This window comes from Oncorhynchus gorbuscha, linkage group LG14 (genome assembly GCF_021184085.1).
Source record: "Oncorhynchus gorbuscha isolate QuinsamMale2020 ecotype Even-year linkage group LG14, OgorEven_v1.0, whole genome shotgun sequence".
In the NCBI taxonomy this organism is placed as follows: domain Eukaryota; kingdom Metazoa; phylum Chordata; class Actinopteri; order Salmoniformes; family Salmonidae; genus Oncorhynchus; species Oncorhynchus gorbuscha.
The window spans coordinates 54,053,448-54,072,349 of record NC_060186.1 but is presented as its reverse complement, the minus strand read 5'-3'; the positions used below and the strand labels follow the sequence as shown (position 1 = coordinate 54,072,349).

At 43.1% G+C, this 18,902-nt stretch overlaps 1 protein-coding gene across 3 annotated transcripts in view; it reads left to right on the top strand.

Annotated features, from left to right (window-relative positions):
* itpkb (inositol-trisphosphate 3-kinase B) overlaps positions 1-18,808 on the top strand; it is a 46,908-nt gene extending 28,100 nt beyond the window's left edge. For all 3 annotated transcript variants that reach the window (XM_046298460.1, XM_046298459.1, XM_046298458.1), the window contains exons 3-8: positions 6,792-6,891; positions 8,212-8,425; positions 9,611-9,815; positions 12,721-12,822; positions 13,717-13,788; positions 15,810-18,808. In XM_046298460.1, the coding sequence (XP_046154416.1) occupies positions 6,792-6,891; positions 8,212-8,425; positions 9,611-9,815; positions 12,721-12,822; positions 13,717-13,788; positions 15,810-16,031 (915 nt within the window). In that variant the 3' untranslated portion in view covers positions 16,032-18,808. The remainder of the gene's footprint in view (positions 1-6,791; positions 6,892-8,211; positions 8,426-9,610; positions 9,816-12,720; positions 12,823-13,716; positions 13,789-15,809) is intronic.
* The last annotated feature ends 94 nt before the right edge of the window (positions 18,809-18,902 follow it).

The following is an 18,902-nucleotide window of genomic DNA, read 5'->3' as shown; positions in this document are numbered from 1 at the left end:
TCTCCTGCCACTTTGTGCACATTCATTGTTTCATAACTTCATTGTGTGAATTGTTTTTGTCATTTGATTGTTAGTGTCTATCAATTCCCCATTACATTTATCATCAGTAGTATGTTTATCGTTAATCCCCATCATTTCTAATCTACAATGTTTGTTTGGTTACGGTAATTTCTGTGAATGCATCCAGTATATTATTATTACATTCGTTTACCGTTCTCATTGTCGGGGTGGACATGTTGTTTGCAAGGCTCACAACCTATGCTACACTTGTGAGAAACAAGTTTTGGTTTATCTCATTCCATTTATTCACTGCATTTGGTTTGGAGTGCTCCTGTCTATTGTGAGTAAGGACACACCTGATTACACATAGAAGTTGGCCTAGGCTACCTGGCCTGCGCGCAAATGTATAAATGTATTTGAAAAACATTTGCAGGTCTCTCCCTTTCGATTACCATCGAGCATCGGCATGAACAGTAAAAATGTGATGCTCTAATCCAGTGGAAATGTCATAAAATACATTATTACTATTATTATCCCTTGCATTAATACAGCTGTGTCTGTCCGGAGCTCACTGGTCAAAATTCTGAGGGCCCAGAATTCTGAGGGCCCAGTTGATACAAGGTTTCTAGTTTGCTAGCTTGACCTTCAGGTCGGACCCCCGTTGATAGTTGATACAATGTTTCTAGTTTGCTAGCTTGAGCTTCGGGTCGGACCCAGTTGATAGTTGATACAAGGTTTCTAGTTTGCTAGCTTGAGCTTCGGGTCAGACCCTGTTGATAGCTGATACAATGTTTCAAGTTCATTGCAGACATGCCAAGCGTTGCCAATGTGATTTATAGGATATTCCTTTGTGTCAGGGGATGTTCTACCTGCAATGTTTTTATTTGTTGGCCGGGGGGGCTTAACTTGGGTCTGGCGACCCCTTGTGACGGGCCGGGAGCCTGCAGGCTTACTTTGGTCATCAGTTGAACAGTGTTTCTTTAGACACATTGGTGCCACTGGCCTCCGGTTTAAGCTGGTGGGTGTTAAGGAGCGCTGTTTGGCGGGTCATGTTCGGAAGGACGCATAACTCGACCTTCGCCTCTCCAGAGCTCATTGCGGAGTTGCAGCGATGAGACATTATTATAAGGTCTAGAATTATTATTATAAAAATGGTTTCTACAGCTGCACCATTGAGAGCATCTTTACTGGCTGCATCACCGCTTGGTATGGCAACTGCTTGGCATCCGACTGCAAGGCGCTACAGAGGGTAGTGCATATGGCCCAGTACATCACCGAGCTCCCTGCCATCCAGGACCTCTATACCAGGCGGTGTCAGAGGAAGTCCCTTAAAATGGTCAAAGAATCCAGCCACCAAAGTCATAGACTATCTGCATTGACCCCTTTTTGCACGAATTATTTTTGATTCATCACATATGCTGCTACTGCTTATTAAGTCACTTACCTATATGTACATATCTACCTCAATTACCTCATACCCATGCACATCGACTCAGTACTGGTGCCCCGTGCATATAGCCAAGTTATTGTTACTCATTGTGTATTTATTCCTTGTGTTATTATTTTTCTATTCTTTTTTGTTGGGAAGGGCTCATAAGTAAGTATTTCACTGTTAGTCTATACCTGTTATTTACGAAGCATGTGACAAATAAAATGACATTTAGATTTTACTGCATTTATGAGTACAGTTGATAGTTGATACAAGGTTATATCTGGTGTGTGGTATCCTCTGTGGAAATGGGTGTGATGATATTACTACATAATAATACTTGCACTGCTTACTTTTTTTTAGACAGAGTAGCGTCAGGAAAGCATTAAAGCATGTGGTCATCTAATTGTGTCATTGATGTATGTATTCTTGTAGGCTGTTGGCGTGTGATTGGGCTGTATCTCTAATGTTTGTCATGTGAGGGTGTGGTTGTTTTGCTTTTATGATCGTGGGTAGCATACAAACACATAAACAGGCCTAAAGGGAAAGCTCACACTCAGTCCTGTCCCTGGTGCTGCTGTTATCTGATGGTCTGGCTCTGCCTCTCCCTGAGCGCCACCGCTACGCAGCTGACCCCTGGTTCAGTCAGTTTCCACCACGAGAAACAGTGTGTGTGTGTGTGTGTGTGTGTGTGTGTGTGTGTGTGTGTGTGTGTGTGTGTGTGTGTGTGTGTGTGTGTGTGTGTGTGTGTGTGTGTGTGTGTGTGTGTGTGTGTGTGTGTGTGTGTGTGTGAGAGAGAGAAAAGAGCACTCACATTTGTGTGGTCACGCACTCATGTGCATATGTGTGTGAACCAACCGCTAGCCTCCCTGATATTCTCTTACATCTACTGTGAAGAGCAGTATGAGTGGATCCCCCCACCATTGGAGCACAGCTCAAGTGATGGAAAAAACTCCAGTGCCTTTTATAAACTTCTTAATGTAACTTAATCTACTTACTGAAAACAGATATTTACATCTGGGTGCAGGTGCACTGTTCAAAGATAGTCATATACCTTGTCATCACATCTAGATATACATTGTTCCATGGATGGGAAGTTGCTTTGTCATTGTTTTTTCAAAGTCAGACGAAAGGATTTAAACATGGCAAGTATAGCCAGTCAGCTGAGAGAAAATAAACCAAATATCTCTTAATTATGTGGAGTAAGATTTCCCAGCAATTATTCAAGTGCTGAAGTGCGTTTTAATGATCTTAACTCTTAAGAGCTGCTCTTAAACATCTCACTGTGTTTGCCAGAACGGCTGTTGTTTGTGCGTTCGTCCTTGCTTTTGTATGTGTGTGTGTGTGTGTTTGAGTCACTGAGTTCAAAGTGCACCCTGGCTCAGTGTGGGAGAGCACCCTGAATGATGTGTGTTAGCTCAAAATGTGTCTTGGCGAGCACTCTGGTGCTTGGGGGTAAAGACTTCCCTGGCCTTGGGCCGAGAGAGACCAGAGTGCTGTTGTCGGTTGGTGGCTAAGGGAAACCCCACATCCATCCGAGGTGGAGATCAGCTAGCGGAGTGAAGAATGCACTGGCCATGCCAAAACGGAAAATTAAAGAGAGCTCTCTCAGGGACGTCCAGTGAGGGGGGAATAACATCATGTTACCCATCGGCAGAGCACAGCGACTAGGCTGGAACTCATCCTGAAAAACACACTCTGCCGTTAACTGTTATACGTGGGGCTCATAATGCCTTGGCGCCGACCCTTTGCATTTAGTTAGATTGAGACCATCCTAATGATTTGGCAGCAGCAGACTCCTTAAACCTCTTCTCTGTACATTTTTAACCATGTTGTGACCTTCGAGTCCTTTGTGAACAAGGCATGCGACACACAAGAAGGTTGTCTTTTACCAACACCAGATAGCATATAAGCAGGTCATAAGCAATGGCAAACTGCAACATTTTCTCTCATCTTCATGGCAAAATGTGAAGAATAGCAGGAGATGAGCTATAAAACAGCACATTTTTTATTTCTGCCCCATGGCAAAATGTGTTGAATTGCAGGAAGTTAGCTTTAAAACTGCAAAATGTTCTCACAGTCTCATGGCAAAATGTATAAAATAGCATTACAAATCTGCAAACTTTTCTCTCTGTCCATGGCAAAATGTGTTGAAATGTGGAAGTTAGTGGTTTTCCCCCCAAAATGTTTTTGTTGTGTCACGGCTGTTGAAGGCGGAGGACCAAGGTCCAGCGTTGTGAGCGTACATGTTCTCTTTATTTGGAAAATGACACCGAACAAAACAGTAAACACTACAAAAACAAACCGTGAAGCTAAAGGCTATGTGCCCTAAACAAAGTCAACTAACCACAAACACAGGTGGGAAAAAGGGCAATCTAAGTATGGTTCTCAATCAGACACAACGATAGACAGCTGTCCCTGATTGAGAACCCCACCCGGCCAAAACATAGAACTACACAACATAGAACATAGCATACCCACCCCAACTCACGCCCTGACCAAACCAAAATAGAGACATAAAAAGGATCTCTAAGGTCAGGGCGTGACATGTTGTTGTTGGTTTTTGGGTTGGGGGGCCCCGTGGTGGTAGGTGTTCCCCAGAACACAGCAAGGACAAGGTAACAGGAAGATGGCTTTTAATGCCACATGGTATAAAGACTATTCATGGCTGGAATATTCAGAAAGCCAGGACTCACCAATTGTTTTGTATACAGACACTTTTCACTACCCAATGTCCCTCCATCTGCCTTCAAATGATCCTAGAATCGTCCCTGATTTCAGTGTGCTGCTAAGCCTCACCCAAAGCAGCACTTGCCATGCAGTCAGATGTGTATGTCAGTCCCCTTTAGAGCACAGCCTGGAACCAGTTACATATACCCTCAAGCTTCAGTAGCAGTAAGTGAAATATTACTCCTGGACTAATTTAAAGATTCAATGGAGACTCTCCTGACTCTCTCTTTCTCTCACTAACAGGCATTCATTCAGTCCCCAGTTCAGCTCAGACCACACTGAACCCTGAGGTGTCCCAATGCCATAATATGTACATAGGATATCATCTACTAAATTGATCATATAGTTGAAGTCAGAAGTTTACATAAACTTAGGTTGAAGTCATTAAAACTAGTTTTTCAACCACTCCACAAATTTCTTGTTAACAAACTATAGTTTTGGCAAGTCAGTTGTGTCATGCACAAAGTAGATGTCCTAAGTAATTTTTCCAACAATTGTTTACAGACAGATTATTTCACGTATAATTCTCTGTATCACAATTCCAGTAGGTCAGAAGTTTACATGCACTAAGTATGTCAGTGCCTTTAGCAGCTTGGAAAATTTCAGAATTTTCAGAAAATTTCAGAAAATGATGTCATGGCTTTAGAAGCTTCTGATAGGCTAATTGACATAATTTGAGCCAATTGGAGGTGTACCTGTGGATGTATTTCAAGGCCTACCTTCAAACTCAGTGCTTCTTTGCTTGACATCATGGGAAAATCAAAAGAAATCAGCCAAGACCTCAGAAAAAATTTGTAGACCTCCACAAGTCTGGTTCATCCTTGGGAACATTTTCCAAACGCCTGTAGGTACCACGTTCATCTTTAGAAACAATAGTATGCAAGTATAAACACCAAGGGACCATGCAGCGGTCATACCGCTCAGGAAGGAGACACGCTCTGTCTCCTAGAGATGAACGTACTTTGGTGCGAAAAGTGCAAATCAATCCCAGAACAACAGCAAAGGACCTTGTGAAGATGCTGGAGGAAACAGTTACAAAAGTGTCTATATCCACAGTAAACCGAGTCCTATGTCGACATAACCTGAAAGGCCGCTCAGCAAGGAAGAAGCCACTGCCCCAAAACCGCCATTAAAAAGCCAGACTACGGTTTGTAACTGCACATGGGTACAAAGATTGTACTTTTTGGGGAAATATCCTCTGGTCTGGTGAAACAAAAATAGAACTTGGGTCTTCCAAATGGATAATGACCCCAAGCATACTTCCAAAGTTGTGGCAAAATGGCTTCAGGACAACAAAGTCAAGGTATTGGAGTAGCCATCACCAAGTCCTGACCTCAATCCTATAGAACATTTGTGGGCAGAAACTTATTGTGGGATGGTTGTGGAAGGCTACTCGAAACGTTTGACCCAAGTTAAACAATTTAAAGGCAATGCTACCAAATACATTTACATTACATTTAAGTCATTTAGCAGACGCTCTTATCCAGATACAAATTGAGTATATGTAAACTTTCGACCCACTGGGAATGTGATGAAAGAAATTAAAGCTGAAATAAATCATTCTCCCTTCTATTATTCTGACATTTCACATTCTTAGAATAAAGTGATCCTAACTGACCTAAGACAGGGAATTTTTACTAGGACGAAATGTCAGGAATTGTGAAAAACTGAGTTTAAATGTATTTGGCTAAGGTGTATGTAAACTTCCGACTTCAACTGTACATTGACTATCAACTTTTGTAGTTTTCATAGTTTACAGGTGGAAGACATACACTTGGGGGGCTGAGAAAATATACCTTGCAGTATATTTAGAGTTGTGATATTCAGTCTAACAAACAGCTGTCATTTAAGACCATAGTTAAAAGGTGGCTTTTAGATACTTAACTTATTAAAGGGATATTCAATATTAAAGACATTTTATTGTCAAACTCTAGAATTGCAGGAACTTTTTAATGTAAATATTCATGTGCATCATTATAATAAAACTGTCTTCATCTTTTGTGTCTTGATTTAAATAAATATGTATGTGTGCATCATTATAATAACTCAGTATTTTGTATCTTAATATTTGCCTTGAAATACCTTATTTAATGATGGTGATGACTTATCCTTCCACTTATACTGTGTTTTTAAAACACCCCTCCATATACCCATCAAGAGAGGCATCATAAGTCATGTCAAACTGTGTAGAATTGCAGGAAATGCATTTTAAAATGTCAAAACAAATTCTGGGTAATCCCCGGACACCCCTTCTACTGTTGCCCTTCTCCCCTCCCAGTATCTACACCATATTTTCGCCCTGGCTTTCTATTATTCCTGTGGTCTGTTCAGATGTGCGCCTGCCTGTGACCATCTCGAGAGAAAAATCTCTGTTTTAACCATAAACTGCAAAAATAATACACTCAAATACATTAGTGATTGACAGGAAAAGGAGTCAAATGTTAAAGTGTGTTGGGTTGGATTCTGAATAGATAATAAATTAACAATGACATCCATGCACAACAGAGCACTGTTCTGTTTTTTTTCTCTTGTAATACTACAGTGTTTGCTATGAAAACAGACTGAGTACTGTGTAAGGAACACAACACAGTGTAGGTTTACTCAAAGCATCCTCTGTTTACCATCCATACAGCACAAGTCATGGAAGAAGATCAAGAACATGGTCCACTGGTCTCCGTTCGTCATGTCCTTCAAGAAGAAGTACCCTTGGATCCAGCTGGCAGGTCATGCAGGTAGGCCTTGACAACGCTGCCTCTGGAATGTGGGGATTCTGGGATAAGGCTATGGATGGAATGTGGGGATTCTGGGATAAGGCTATGGATGGAATGTGGGGATTCTGGGATAAGGCTATGGATGGAATGTGGGGATTCTGGGATAAGGCTATGGATGGAATGTGGGGATTCTGGGATAAGGCTATGGAAGGAATGTGGGGATTCTGGGATAAGGCTATGGATGGAATGTGGGGATTCTGGGATAAGGCTATGGATGGAATGTGGGGATTCTGGGATAAGGCTATGGAAGGAATGTGGGGATTCTGGGATAAGGCTATGGATGGAATGTGGGGATTCTGGGATAAGGCTATGGATGGAATGTGGGGATTCTGGGATAAGGCTATGGATGGAATGTGGGGATTCTGGGATAAGGCTATGGAAGGAATGTGGGGATTCTGGGATAAATGGCTGGGATGGATGGAATGTGGGGATTCTGGGATAAGGCTATGGAAGGAATGTGGGGATTCTGGGATAAGGCTATGGATGGAATGTGGGGATTCTGGGATAAGGCTATGGATGGAATGTGGGGATTCTGGGATAAGGCTATGGATGGAATGTGGGGATTCTGGGATAAGGCTATGGAAGGAATGTGGGGATTCTGGGATAAGGCTATGGATGGAATGTGGGGATTCTGGGATAAGGCTATGGAAGGAATGTGGGGATTCTGGGATAAGGCTATGGATGGAATGTGGGGATTCTGGGATAAGGCTATGGATGGAATGTGGGGATTCTGGGATAAGGCTATGGATGGAATGTGGGGATTCTGGGATATGGCTATGGATGGAATGTGGGGATTCTGGGATAAGGCTATGGAAGGAATGTGGGGATTCTGGGATAAGGCTATGGATGGAATGTGGGGATTCTGGGATAAGGCTATGGATGGTATGTGGGGATTCTGGGATAAGGCTATGGATGGAATGTGGGGATTCTGGGATAAGGCTATCGATGGAATGTGTGTTTTGTGTTCCGCTCTCTTTCTCCCGGCTGGATTTGATACGCTACAGTGACCATTGTGTTTGGAATTCAAATATAGTCTCATGCTAAGCATCGGGGATAAACTTGTACATAATATATTCAAAGGCTCAGTACTACAATTCTGGCATAGCTAAGAGTTTCATAATATTAGTATTTACTTTAACTAGGCTACCTGTAATTCAATATTTCACTCAGAATCAGATAAGACTTTTTCTTTAGCAACAGGACCAAGCAATGTAAACCAGGCCTACAACCTCTACTGTAGGTTGTCTAAATGTTTTTATTGCATGTGATGGTTCCTCTCAGGCAGTTTCAAGGCGGGGGCTAACGGGCGGATCCTGAAGAAGCACTGTGACTGTGAGCAGCGCTGCCTAGACTGGCTGATGAATGACGTGTTGCGGCCCTACGTACCGGCCTACCATGGAGACGTGGAGAAGGACGGGGAGAAGTACAACCAGATGGACGACCTGCTCTCTGAGTTCGACCTGCCCTGCGTCATGGACTGCAAGATGGGCGTTAGGTGAGTGTCGGACACTGGAATGACACACTTTCATAGGCAGGTGCATCTCTGCGTTGAAGTTGCAATTAGGCACAGATCTAATCTCAGTTAAACGGCATGGTAACTCTCAGATCTCTTTGTTCCGGTTTGACAGGTTAGGGTAAGGTCCAATATTTAGTCAGGCAGACAACCATTAGGCCTAGCAGCGAGGAATGACCATCACCCTCCCCTACAGTGAAGAGATCGTCCTGTAGCTAGCAGACAGCCAGCTGGCCCCTCTCTCACACCTTGGCTTAAATCAGCCTGTTGGGAAAGTGTTGTGAATCCAATTCCATTCCTTTGGGTTAATTATTTGACTGCTGAACTCCACATATGTGTTACAGTTGTCAAACTCTCCCTTGTTAAGTTTGCATCAGATGTATACCATATATGGGTTATAATTGTTCTCTCCTTAGCCACTTTGTAATGTTATTAGTGACCAGTGAAGTATTGGAGTGTCTTCCGAGCCACTTTAAACTGTATGGTAACAGGTCAGGCCTGTTTTGATACAGTGTCATATATTGCTGAAATGAATAGCTGTGCTGCTCTCTCCCTCTCCTCTCTTTTCCTCTCTAGCACAGCTTTGTGTGCTCATGTGAACATTCTATGGAAGGGCACTGCACTGCAGAGATGGACAGAGTTAGAGATAACCAGATGGCCAGGATATTAGCAAATTATAAACCGGCTTGTCCAAACACAACAATGTGGTGCAGCTCTAACAGGCTAAAGCCTGGCCTGTTATTGAGGTAGCTGGCTGCTGCAGCACGAATCAGAATTTGAATCTGCAATGGAAAGGTTGAGAAAACAGAGGCCCTTATTCAGGGTTGAACTGAGGAAAAGGGAACCCCTCCTGTCTTCTAAAGTATATTATGTGAAATAAAACAGTTGCTCTTCATTCACATGTTGGCTCCTGGGATATGATCACTCACTATAGCCACGACAATACTATCACAACTTTGTCAAACAAGAATTATCGTTATTGTATTGGACAATGTTTGTATTCTAAGATGTAAAGAGTACAAATATCCTTTATATTGTCCCATAAAAGGACATTTATTTTGTTGCTGGACTGGTAACACCATAAAACCATAAAATCCCATTCAACCAGTCAGTACCAAACAGATAGGAATGAGTGAGTAATCTCTTTTGCTTCTCTGTCCACCAAAGGACATACCTGGAAGAGGAGCTGGCCAAGGCCCGTAAAAAGCCCAGTCTAAGGAAGGACATGTACCAGAAGATGGTGGAGGTTGACCCCCTGGCGCCCACACCGGAGGAGCAGGAGCAGCAGGCGGTCACCAAGCCTCGCTACATGAAGTGGAGAGAGACCATCAGCTCCACCGCTACACTAGGCTTCCGCATCGAGGGCATCAAGGTGAGGACAGCTGGACTGCTGTGTGAATGGACACTACAATGCATCGTGATATACAGTAGAGGGATGCATTGTAACGTTTACATTTCAGTCATTTAGCAGACGCGCTTATCCAAAGCAACTTATAGGAGCAATTAGGGTTAAGTGCCTTGGTCAAGGGCATATCGACAGATTTTCACCTTGTCACTCGGGTATTCAAACCAGCGACCTTTCAGTTACCTGCCCCATGCTCTTAACCGCTAGGCTATCTGCCATCATACTCTCGAAAACTCACTTAACAGTCAATTGTTGAGAAAATTAAACACTATAGGGAAGATGACAAAATCCTGCATATGCCAGTCTGTACATTCTGTAGTTACTAGTCAAAATTATAAATGGTGAAAAAAAGATCTCAAAATCTACCCATAAGGAAAAAAGTTATAATGGGAAATCGAATGTGTAATTCTGCTTGTAAGGGCTGGTCATGATGGTCCTGCTTGGTGTGCGTACAGACAACCTGCAGTCGCCCCTTAATAGCATTCCTCATACTAAGGGTTGCCAGGGCCGACGGGGGGGGGATCCCTTCTCTTTAGTCTCAGTGTGTATAGGCTGTGTTGAGTGTTTTTGTCACAAATAGGGCCTGCTTGTGACACTTCTATTGACAGTAACATCAGTTGCTGAAGCATCCCATTGACTCCCACACACCATCAGTCTCCTCCAAGCTGACATGAATAGATTCAGTGCAGCAGACATACAGACAGATGGTCTGATCGTGTGATTCTGCCTCAGTAAAGCTAAGCATACTAATAGTCTTATTTGTAAAAAAGCTGGGAGGAACAACAACAAAAAAGAGCATATCTGCAGCATATCCTTCCTAGGTAATTAGATTACATGAGGGTAGTCTAATACCTCCTAAAGCCAAGAGGGAGACATCCTGGCCATGTTTGGGCCGTAACACCGTCTTCCACAATTTGTCTCCTCTAATGAGGGCCTGTGGTTTGACTCTGGAGGGCTACAGACAGATGTGCTGGATGAATAGTTCAGACTGGACCGGCAGTGTAGGGAGCAGCGGCAGGGCTGTCCGGAGTTTTCCACTCCAACCATGTCCATAGATGGCCTCGGCCCGCGGGGCTCCTCTAGCTCTCTCTGTTGTCGTGACATCAGGGGTTGCCCTCGGAGACTGTGTGTGGAATCAAAAGGCTCTCTGAGTTTTTTGAGTGCACACAGCTGCTATTGTGTCTGTTGGGTCCCAGCTCAATGCCCATATTATTGTCTGCTTGCATATTAGTGTTTGACAGACACTCTTATCCACAGTTACAGTTAGTTCATTCATCTTAAGACATTCATCTTAAGCTAGTTGAGACAACCTCCTACATTATTTATATTTATATATATATATACACAAAAGTCGGTGGACACCCCTTCAAATTAGTGGATTTGGCTATTTCAGCCACACCCGTTGATGACAGGTGTATAAAATAGAGCACACAGCCATGCAATCTTTATTGACAAACATTGGCAGTAGAATGGCCCGTACTGAAGAGCTCAGTGACTTTCAACGTGGCACCGTCATAGGATGCCACCTTTCCAACAAGTCAGTTTGTCAAATTTCTGCCCTGCTAGGGCTGCCCCGGTCAACTGTAAGTGCTGTTATTGTGAAGTGGAAACGCCTAGGAGCAACAAAGTCTCAGCTGCGAAGTGGTAGGCCACACAAGCTCACAGAATGAGACCACTGAGTGCTGAAGCGTGTAGCATGTAAAAATCGTCTGTCCTCTGTTGCAACACTCACTACCAAGTTCCAAACTGCGTCTGGAAGTAACGTCAGCACAATAACTGTTCGTCGGGAGCTTAATGAAATGGGTTTCCATAGTGGAGCTGCCGCACACATGCCTAAGATGACCTTGCACAATGCCAAGCGTCAGCTGGAGTAGTGCAAAGCTCGCCGCCATGGGACTCTGGAGCAGGGGGAACGTTTTTTTTCTGGAGTGATGAATCACGCTTCACCATCTGGCAGTCCAACGGACAAATCTGAGTTTGGCGGATGCCAGGAGAACACTACCTACCCGAATGCATAGTGCCAACTGTAAAGTTTGGTTGAGGAGGATACTGGTCTGGGGCTGTTTTTCATGGTTCGGGCCTATGCCACTTAGTTCCAGTGAATGAAAATCTTAACGCTACAGCATACAATGACATTCTAGACGATTCTGTGCTTCCAACTTTGTGGCAACAGTTTGGGGAAGGCTCTTTCCTGTTTCAGCATGACAATGCCCCCGTGCACAAAGCAAGGTCTATACAGAAATGTTTTGTCGAGATCGGTGTGGAAGAACTTGACTGCCCTGCACAGATCCCTGACCTCAACCCCATTGAACATCTTTGAGATGAATTGGAACGCCGACTGCAATCCAGGCCTAATCGCCCAACATCAGTGCCCGACCTCACTAATGCTCTTGTGCCTGAGTGAAATCAAGTCCCTGCAGCGATGTTCCAACGTCTAGTGGAAAGCCATCCCAGAAGAGTGGAGGCTGTCATAGCAGTAAAGGGGGGACCAACTTCATATTAGTGCCCATGATTTTGGAATGAGATGTTTGACAAGCAGGTGTCCATGGTCATGTAGTGTATCTACTGAGACAGTAAAGCACAGCTTTGTTGTTGTGTTTGAATATGTGCACATTAAGTATGTGAAGACGTGTCCTGCTGTCTAAGCAATATGATGCAAAACATTGGGCCACTTTCCTGTTTTGTTCACCTCTTTCAGCAGGGTTTTCCTGTGTAGAGAAATGCCTACAGTATGTAGAATGTTATAGTAAGTTCCACGTTATGGGTCTGACTTTTGAAGTTATTTTGCCTTCCCTTGAATGATAGAGGTCTCAGACATAATATAATGTTGGAGGCCCCATCCTCAGCTCTTTCTTTCCCTTCCTCTTTTCAGAAGGAAGACGGGACGGTAAACAGAGACTTTAAAAAGACCAGGAGCAGGGAGCAAGTGACAGAGGCATTCACTGACTTTGTCAAAGGAAACCAGAACATCCTGGTGAGTTTGTGTGTGTGTGTGTGTGTGTGTGTGTGTGTGTGTGTGTGTGTGTGTGTGTGTGTGTGTGTGTGTGTGTGTGTGTGTGTGTGTGTGTGTGTGTGTGTGTGTGTGTGTGTGTGTGTGTGTGTGTGTGTGTGTGTGCCTCCATCTATGTGTCTGTGAGCCAGAGCCCCCTACCTCTGTGACAGACCTCCTTCCCACTTCGTCACAGTCTAAAGGCTTCTGGAGGGAGTTCCCATGGACTTCCCCCTCTCTAATGGCCCAGGAAGTGAGGTCATAGCCGGGGAGGCTGTGTGTGATGTGGGCCTCCCAGGGTTCTGGAAACAGGGCAGGGAAAGGGAAAGTAAAGAGAAAAGGGGATACCTAGTCAGTTGTACAACGGAATGCATTCAACTGAAATGTGTCTTCCGCATTTAATCCAACCCGAAACTAAACATTCAAAAAAGATTTCCTCCATTCCATTCAAACAAGATTTCCTCCATTCCATTCCACATTGGTTTGTCATGTGTTTATCTGGCACCACTAGGCTCAAGCCAAGGCTGGCAAGCCCAGCCAAACCCACTATCTCTGTCATCGTGTGGTGGGCCTTGGCCCCACTGTTGTGTACTTAACTGTCACTCATGTGTGGTCTTTATCTCTCTCTGTAATGAGCTGATCTGTTGGCCAATAAGGTTTGCACTATGGAGTTATCAAAATTCACACAATGGTCTGTTTATGAGTAACGTTGTGTAATGAATACAGATTTCAATTCAGTTCAATTTTGTGGTATTTCTAACATAGTTTGTACATGAAATGACACACTTTCACCTTGAGCCTTGAATTAATGAAAGCTTTCCCACATCTCCCTGGATAGATTGAATAATACCTATTTTGTTCTCGCCTGTCTGTTTTCAGAACTGTTATCTGGACAGACTGAAGGAAATCATGAACACTCTGGAAATATCAACCTTCTTCAAGACCCACGAGGTAAACAAAATCTATTTTTGTCCTCCGCTGGTATTTTATCTACAGTTGTAACATTTACTGAGATGAACGCATTTGAGATCCGCCCATATACCACTCAACTGATACAGGAGGCTACAATCTGGGCAGTGGAAATACATGAACAATGGCATCTATACAAACACCAACTAATCACAGGACATTGTTATTCCAATCAGGAAGCGTAGTCAGGCTCAGGCACGTGAACTGATAGGGCTCAACCGATGCCTGAGTACATGCCCTTTGCCCCCCAATGACAAAGTGCCCTTGCAGCTCGGTGGATTTAAGACATTTTATGTATTACTTTTGAAGTACATTTTAAATGTAACGAATTGCACATCAAACTAGCTAATTTCATAAGCTCTCGAATATCAGAAAAGGTCCCCCTCCCCCCGCCCCAAGAGCTCACTCGTCTGACTCGCATGCAGTGGCCAGTGGCCATTGGCACTTGAATACTGGTAGGAGGCTACTTTTGAGTTGGATGTGTCCTATGTGTCTCTGACTGTTAGTGACAAAGAATGGGGCATTTCCGCTGCTTCTTAGTAAGATGCAGATTTCAGCTGCAATTATGTTAAAACAAGTTTGTTTCAATAGTATAGCTGACTATTACATCATCATTCACTCTGATCAGATGATATTTATTTAACTAGGAAAGTCAGTTAAGAACAAATTCTTATTTACAATGATGGCCGACACCGACCAAACCCTAACGACGCTGGGCCAATTGTGCACCACCCTATTGGACTCCCAATCACATCCAGTTGTGATACAGCCTGGAATCAAACCAGGGTCTGTAGTCACGCCTCTAGCACTGAGATGCTGTGCCTTAGACTGCTGCGCCACAAGGGAGGCCAAATAGGTAGACACTCTTCCCGATGTCAATCATCTAGGCCTAGGAGTCACTGGCATTAGCTTGCTTACAATGTGTGATGATGGCTGTTGTTGCAGATAGCCCCTTCTTGGTGCTGTGGCGTTTCAGAGGAAATGTTGAGACACAGGCCCTTGAACAAACCTCCCATGAATAACCTATGTTTGTTAACCCCTCAGATATACCTACTGTATGTGAAACCAGTGGGTCTTTATAGTAACATTTGATCTAACTCAGGAATAGCTGATCAATAAGGTTATTTGGACTCACATCAACATTCTGTCCAGACATACTGTAGTAAGACCATAGAGATTTATAGAGATCGCAACGATGTATCTGTGCCATTATGTTAGTCAATTTTCTTCTTCTTTTGATGTTTGAAAAAAGTGTAAAGCTAATATTGTTGACTTACTGCCACCTGCAGTGCTAGAGTCTTGAATCAAATCTTGTGTTTCATTTGTTGTGACCACGAGATGGCCGTCATAGCTTAAAGCTGTGAAACTAGGCAAACCAATTTGAAGAAGCAGACGAGGCTCTGATCATTGGCTGATAGCTCCCAACCCATAGAAATCCCCACCCAGTTGACTACTTTAAAATGGAGGAAGCCCTCAATGGCTAAAACGGGTTATTTCCAAGTAATGAGCTCTGTACATCTCTATGAGTAAGACACACCTGTAAAATGTAATCATCTGGATTGCACTTGTACAGTATAATGTTTTTTCCCTGTCAATGCCTTAATGAGTATTTAACTACAGAAAGCATAGGATCATTAGATCAAATAAGTATCTGAACCTCCAAGTCATAAGGTAAAGTTTAACAGTAAAAAAATGTGTACGGTGTAAGTACATTGAAGGATGTTGATTTAATGGGCAGTTATTTACTCAATGCCGATAACAACCTTTACATGATTATATATGGCAATATAGACCATACAAAATTCTTCATTAGGCTTCTCCCTCTTTATTCTTAGATGGCTACCATACACACATTTCAACTACATTTTAAAATTATGTCTTAGCCTATTCTAAACAGGGGGAAAAGTTTCATTTTAACTGCTAGTTTATGTATTTGGTGCTGACAGAGATCTCAGTGTTTTGAGGGCTAAGATGGATCCCTCTCTCCCTCTCTTCTTCCCCAGGTGATTGGCAGCTCACTGTTGTTCGTCCACGACAAGCGGGAGCAGGCCAAGGTGTGGATGATAGACTTTGGGAAGACCACCCCTCTGCCTGAGGGACAGGTCCTGAGTCACAGAGCCACCTGGGAGGAAGGCAACCGTGAGGACGGCTATCTCTATGGCCTGGACCACCTTATAGACATTCTCACCCAAATGGTGGTGACCCCAGAGCCAGACTCGCTCTGAGAGGACCGTCCTGTCACCTCTGTCAACCCCTCCCCACCTCGACCCTACCCCCCCTGACAGGACCACCACCTCGCACTACAGTGACGCCTCTGGTGTCCCCAAAAAAGCTACCCCATCTCTCTGTCCCTCCCTTATTCCCCCTCTCCCTGGCCCCAGAAAACAAACTGTAACCACACAAGTGAAATGTGATCACCGTTTTGTGTAAACTTGTAGATTCTGTACATACTGCTGTACAGTGTGTTTCTGTTCTGATGAGATCATGGGTTAGGTTCTTTCTCTGCAGCTAGTCCCGTGACAAGCCTTCTTGAGATTTTAGTTGGTTTTGTTTAATGAGGGTTCTTTAAAAACATTTTTTTAGTGTTAGCTAACATTGTAGAGCACTTCTTGCTTTCATAGAGGATTACATTTCTTATGAGTTACAACTTCTATGGTGCTTGGCCTTGTGGTGAAAGAGAGACCATTGAAATAGTTATATTCAGCAGTCGGGCACTTCCTGTGTTTTTAAACTAACATACAATTTAACATTGACAGAAAATGTTGAGGGTTAATATTACCCTTTTTAGCTGATAGGGTTGCCATATTCCATTTCCTTTATATGACTGTATTTGTGACCCCCTTTCCAGAATTCTCCAATGTTAATAATTAGTTTGTTTCTCATTGTGTTACAAAAGCTATTGTAATAGTGCACTTGAGACTGTGTGCCGTGATGTGCCTGTCTATATTCATTTCAGTGCCTTCAGAGTGAAAGTAGAGAAGGTTGCATGAGTAGATTGCCCTCCGATATGCACTAAAGAACCTATTTTATTAAGGCTAATGTTGACATTCCTGGAATCAACCATTGAGGAGTGACTATCAGCTCAGAGGTAAATGTACATGAAGCAGAGGGAGTAGGCCACTGCCTGGTCTCTAACAGGAAGTGGCCCTTAACCAAGTGAGAATGAGTTTGCATTCTAAATATTCCAAGTTCTTCAGCCATTCAGAACACTTAAAAAGACCAGGTTTTATTCTCTAATTGTCATGATTCCCTTAGTCAGAGGTGGCATCACCTGCGATACTCTGTCATTAACGTATATGGCCTAGCATTGTACACCCATAATAATCACTGCTTTTGAATGAACCCATCCCATCCTGTTTTCCAAGGAACCTGTTCTTGAGGGGAGTTTGTTATTGTGCACAAGGCAGCTTGTGATTGCTGTTTGCATGGCTATTTGCTATTCAAATCTACCATTCCTGCCTCTTGCCCAAACATCCTGAGGTGGCAAACAAAACTAATGGGATTTCTGTCTATTGGCTAGCAGGTTTATAAACAGGGAGACACTGTCATCATTGTCTGATTGTATTGAATTAGCAATAAGTCATGTTTTGGTGACAATCACACACGCATGACATGGACCATAGAAAGAGTGACTGACATTGTATGGTAGGTTTTTTTAATGGCATTTAATACCATTTTTTATATGTTGTTTAGCTTACGTTAATCATTTAATAGTAATTTCCCTTTAATAACCATATTAGATACAATATTCTCAGTTATGAGAGTGAAGTGAGGGTGTCCTTGTTTTGTAATGACTGCTCTCTCACCTTTATCTGAGGGACTGAGAGGGGTGTGGTGTGGTGTGTTAGAATGGCAAACATAATGTCCCAAGGAAACAGGGCTCACTTCTCCAAGGCCTTCAATTGGTTGAGGCAGATGATCCTAGCAGGACAAAATAGACAAATAATTTTGACCAATACTCTAGGTGTCAAACTTGTCTTGTCTCTGAGTGCCATCAAACTACATTACCGATGTAGGATAACCATCAACTTGACACTTAAAAAAAGGAATTCAGTTGGTAAATTGAGAGTGAAACTATAGGCCAACTGCATTAGACCAGAAAGCACAGACATAAAGAGTGGAGTGCCCTCTGCTGTTACTGAATTGTATTACACTGAGCAGCATAAAACAAATGACATGGGTGTATTTTACAGAGACACATTTTGACTTTGATTTAAAAATGTTGCCTTCATTCTCTTACTTCAATATTTCTGGAGTACCTTCTTTCAAATCCCTACTTTGTCATTGTGCTTGTAGCTTTTGTGTAGTCTCTTAGAATGATGTACTCATGACCATATTTATTTCTTTGTGACACTTGCACAAGAACACTAAATGTAGCTAGCTGCATGTGATTTTTTTTTTTTTACAATCCTGTCATTTTGCTTAAACTCAGTCATGATATAATCATTTAGTAGGTCACTGTAACATAGGCCCGACTCACTGCTTCTTACAATGTGTAAATCATACTGTATGTTTTAGAGATGAACAAGAAGTCTGTGTTCTGTGCACTCTACCAGGTGTTCTTTGTGCCTATGATCTGTGAGACCTAGTTTCGGGCTATGCTGGCCACAGAGTGGTTTGTTGACATGGAGATTGTCATAGCAATGTCATCTGTCATCCCGGTCCAGGTTGACATGATTGTGTCCTTCGTCTCCTCGCCTTGTGCTGTGACACTGTGGGGATGTTGTGATTGATATACACACACACTGTGCCTTTAGGTCCTCTGGTCATTGTGCTGTCATTACCCATGGATCTTCTTATGTAAATCATGCCATCATATCAATACTGCAAGCAAAACTTCCCACTGGGCACACACTGGTTGAATCAACTTTGTTTCCACGTCATTTCAATGAAATTACTTTGAACCAACGTGGAATAGACGTTGAATTGACGTCTGCCCAGTGGGTATGCTTGGCTGTACAATTTTACCGTAGTAAATTTGAACGGAGTGGTTTAAATGCTACCACTTGTTTGTGCCTTTTATTTCAATGTACTGCTCTCTGTCTCGGTTACGGCACATGTACATTTAGTTATTCCACATGGACTTCTTGTCAAGC